Consider the following 4,112-nt stretch of genomic DNA (forward strand, 5'->3'; position numbering starts at 1 on the left):
CATAAACTAGTTCGGGGCTCAGATTTGGGGGCGGGGCGAGTGCAAGGGGAGGGTAACCCCACAACCCTGTCGAAGTCACGCGAGTGGCATACGGTGCATATTACGGGGTATTCATACTTAATTACTGCATTGGGGATGGAGCAGCCTTGATTGTTGGATTTTGATACTTGGTCAAGTTTGAAATTAACCTTTCATATGTGTGTGGTAGTCAAAGATCGTGGGTTCAAGTCAAACCGCGCTGTATAAGACAAAATCGTTTTTGAAAAAATGCAAGAGAATGACTAAAAACTTGGTAACAATCCTTATCATCAAATTCACGGGGTTAAAGAGATTTGCTGAGAATATGACAGGATTAATGGTCTAATCTACTATCAGAATTAGATGTTTATATAAAAAAGTAAGCCTTTTTAAGTAAAACATTGTTAAACCACTTTAAAGTAATCATGGCTGTATTCGTATAGTGACTTTATCTTATTGGATGTCGGTAAAATAATAGAGTTTTGACGCTACGATAGAAAATACGCTACACACATACATACGTTTGACACATTACATTTGACCTTCGTCGAAGTCAAATAACCTAGGTAATTGATAATGTCACAAATGAAACCCGATCAAACTTTACCCGCATCAAGTTCATGTGGCTTGCATTTTTGATTGCTTTAAATCGAATTAGTCCTCCATCAAACAACTTTAGCTAGCAACTACTCGCTAATGTATTTCACATTAAAACAGTTTTAAAATGAAATATTCTTTTAAAAATTACAAAAAACATCTGCATTTATAACCGTCATTTCTATTCAAAATTCAACTTCTATTTTCAAAATCGTTAAAAAACCGGTTACGCAACTAAAACAGAAACCAAATTGGTTTTAATGAGATAGACATTAGGGATGTTACTGTCCCATACAAAATTATTCATAGCTACTAAAATACTCGCATTACAATGCGTTTTTTTCACTAACACTGGGGATGACGGCCGACAAAAGGGTGGGCCGGGCCAAATAATTGCCAAAACGCTTCGAGAGTCCCATTGTGTTTATTTACAATAGGGTGCACTAAGTGGGGGTAGTTTTTGTAATTGTAACTTGCGGAGCGATCGCCCTTCGATACCAGTTGTAGATCCACCGCCGAGCGACAAACATGTCTCGATCATTCCTAGTTGATACGTTAATCAGTGATACTAAAGACAAGACCAACATGCCTAGTGACAATCCTTACACGTTGCTGCAGCATATGGACACCAGACCAAAGTTCCTACCGTACCCATACCCAAGCAATCTAAACAATTTGCTGGGTCTGGGTCTCCCGCCACGGACGCCTGAACTCTTCAGACCTTTCTTAGAGCATCTGAACTTCCGTTATCCTTTAATGCAGCAGCTACCACAGCCAGAATTATACGAGCGCAGTGAACCAAGACCGTTTTACTTGAAGACTGAAGAACAAGAACCTATAAACTACGTCAACAGAAGGAAGAAGTCAGTGTCGCCGTATTTGCACCATCCTTATAAGTCTGCAACCACATCGCCTTCGAAAAGCCAAGGTCAACGCTCACCTTCACTCTCCGGTGACAGCAGAAACGGTACACCAAGCCCGCCGCTTGCGCACCCTGAGGAGCTCCTCCCTGGTTTCTCTAAAGACTTGAAACGTATGCCGTTGAAAGAGGATTCAAGTAAGCGCATCAGAACAGCTTTCACTGGCACGCAACTGTTGGAATTGGAACGCGAGTTCTCCATGAACATGTACCTGTCAAGATTGAGGAGAATCGAGATCGCTTCACGACTAAAGTTGTCTGAGAAACAAGTGAAAATCTGGTTCCAGAACCGTCGTGTTAAGCTGAAGAAGGAGGAGACCCCGGCCGCAGCCGACGGCAGGGTTAAGAAGTGCTGTTGCTCTAAGGCCTCTTGCAGTTCCAAAACTCAACCAGAGGCGGGCTGTGACAACGACCAAGAACAAATTGATGTAGTCAGTGATAACGATAGTTTTGAAGTTCAAAATTTAACGCAGTATTCCTAAAAAGGCGGTGTTTATTAAACACGCTCCAAGCCTCAATTACCTTTTAATTGTTTGTTCTTTTGTTTGTAAGAACGGGATAGAACAAAAGTACCTAATAAGGGGATAAGAAAGTGATAATAATGAACAGTTTTACTGACTTGAAGTACAATTTTGATTTAATGATCATTCTGCAAAGATGTTATTTGGTAAATAACCCTATTATTATAATTATATACATAATTTGAGCTAAGAAGCAGAGCTTGTGACTTGTAACGAAATAATGAAAGTTAATATTACCACGTAAATTGCTAATTAGGTTGTCAACAAGGAGGATAATTCTGTGAAATAGAATATAAGGAAATTTGTAGATATGTTTGTCTATTGTTAAGAATTGTAAATAATTATTTATGGGAGACGATGTAGAAATATATTTTTGTACCGAATGGAAATTTTGTTAGGCGTAATAAATTTTATATTGAAATATTTGATTTGTTTGATTTCTGCATATAGTTTATGGAATGTCTTTATTATTAGGGGACCAATGTCAACCGATGTCATTCGAGGACAAAGAATTTTGAAAGAGGGGGAGGAAAGTATTTCATTCCTCCTCACAGCTTTTATTATGGACAAGTTTAAATTAAATAATGCAGAGAATTCCAAACAAATTTAAATTCATTTATAACTAGAAATGAATTTATTAACTAAGTTAATTAAACATTTCTGGCGCTGACTGTTTATTGGAATTACCTCCGTTAATTTAAAGTTTTTTCCATTTGAAAGTTAGTACGAATTAGCATTCGTTAATAAATAGGATCGTATTCGACTTAGACCATTATTTATAGAGATATGTAGTTTGAGACAGAGATGGACATAAGAGAGAGTTATTATCAATCATCATCATTATTCCATTCCAGACGCTAGTGCTTATAAAATTAAATATGTCGGACCATGCTCAGTGTAGAGTTTCGTAGTTACCATTCTGTCAGAATAGGCTAAACGGGGGCTATTAGTAAGACAAGTATCATGTACATTACAACGATTGCAACCATAAGGGTATACCTTCGCAGCGCTTTGTACGGTTTTTTACTAAAATAAGACTTTTTGCAATAACTCAAAAAGGGCTGGACCGATCTTGTTTGCTATAGTTTATATTAAGCTTTTTTACGATTTTTTAATATCTTTTGGACTCAAGGTTCAAAAGTTAATGTGGTTTCTTTTGGGGCGATTTTTTTCGTAAATATTCACTTTATCAAAATATGGTTGTTGGAGACCCTTGTTCGTTATAAAATACCTAACCAACGATACGCCACACCATTGGGTTAAAGCGAAAAGAAACATTTAGTATGGGAAGTACCCTAAAAAATTCTGTGCTCCCTCTCCTTGACCATCGGGGCCATATGAACTGCCCCCCCCCCCCACCTCGCCTATCAGCTAACAACGCCCTTTTTTCGTTCAGAATCACTCTATTGATAGGTGAAAACCGCATGAGTCCATTCAGCACTTTATAAGTTTATCGCAAACATACAGACAGACAGACGCGGTGTGAGACTTTGTTTTATAAGGTGTAGTGATATACTTTACAGTGTATATCTATTAATTTATACACAGAAAGGTAACCCACCCTTTTAAATACTAACAATGTACCAACTTAATAGCTCTAATATTAAATATATTCCATAAATATATGCACACAAAGAGCAATGCAATTTTTTACCCTTTTACTAGTTAATGGAAGCCTCACTCTGACATCAAAGCCTAATAAATTGGGGGTCCAGGACGAAACATCACAACTTACTTTTAGCAATTTTCGCACTAAAGATGAAATTGCTTGAAGCGAGCATTTTAAATAAAATAGAGGTTTTTAAGCAAAAATCTGTACTCTTTATTATATGTTTAGGTACGAGTATACATTTTATGTTTAATATTTACTGTTCTTGTACCCTTTTTATGTTTAGTAAAACATTCCAAACAAAAAATTTCCTAAAAAATTCAATAAGTTAAGTTAAGTTTCCGTTTTCATGTAGGTAATCAAAGGTTGCGCATTGCCAATTTACCGCGTTATGTTGTACAAAGTAAATATAAGTAAAGACATTTTGTTAGGTTGAAAGGCTAGCCTG

At 37.0% G+C, this 4,112-nt stretch overlaps 1 protein-coding gene across 1 annotated transcript; it reads left to right on the forward strand.

The window, feature by feature from the left end:
• Nucleotides 1-525: 525 nt before the first annotated feature.
• Nucleotides 526-2,868, forward strand: LOC133522561 (GS homeobox 1-like). Its single transcript, XM_061857910.1, has one exon. The coding sequence runs from the start codon at nt 1,144-1,146 to the stop codon at nt 2,014-2,016; it is 873 nt and encodes a 290-aa protein (XP_061713894.1). The 5' UTR covers nt 526-1,143; the 3' UTR covers nt 2,017-2,868.
• Nucleotides 2,869-4,112: the final 1,244 nt, after the last annotated feature.

Source organism: Cydia pomonella, chromosome 11 (genome assembly GCF_033807575.1).
Source record: "Cydia pomonella isolate Wapato2018A chromosome 11, ilCydPomo1, whole genome shotgun sequence".
Classification (NCBI taxonomy): Eukaryota; Metazoa; Arthropoda; class Insecta; order Lepidoptera; family Tortricidae; genus Cydia; species Cydia pomonella.

Excerpts from the sequence above, each read along its gene's own strand:
- LOC133522561 (XM_061857910.1), top strand. The coding sequence starts at position 1,144 with ATGTCTCGATCATTCCTAGTTGATACGTTAATCAGTGATACTAAAGAC.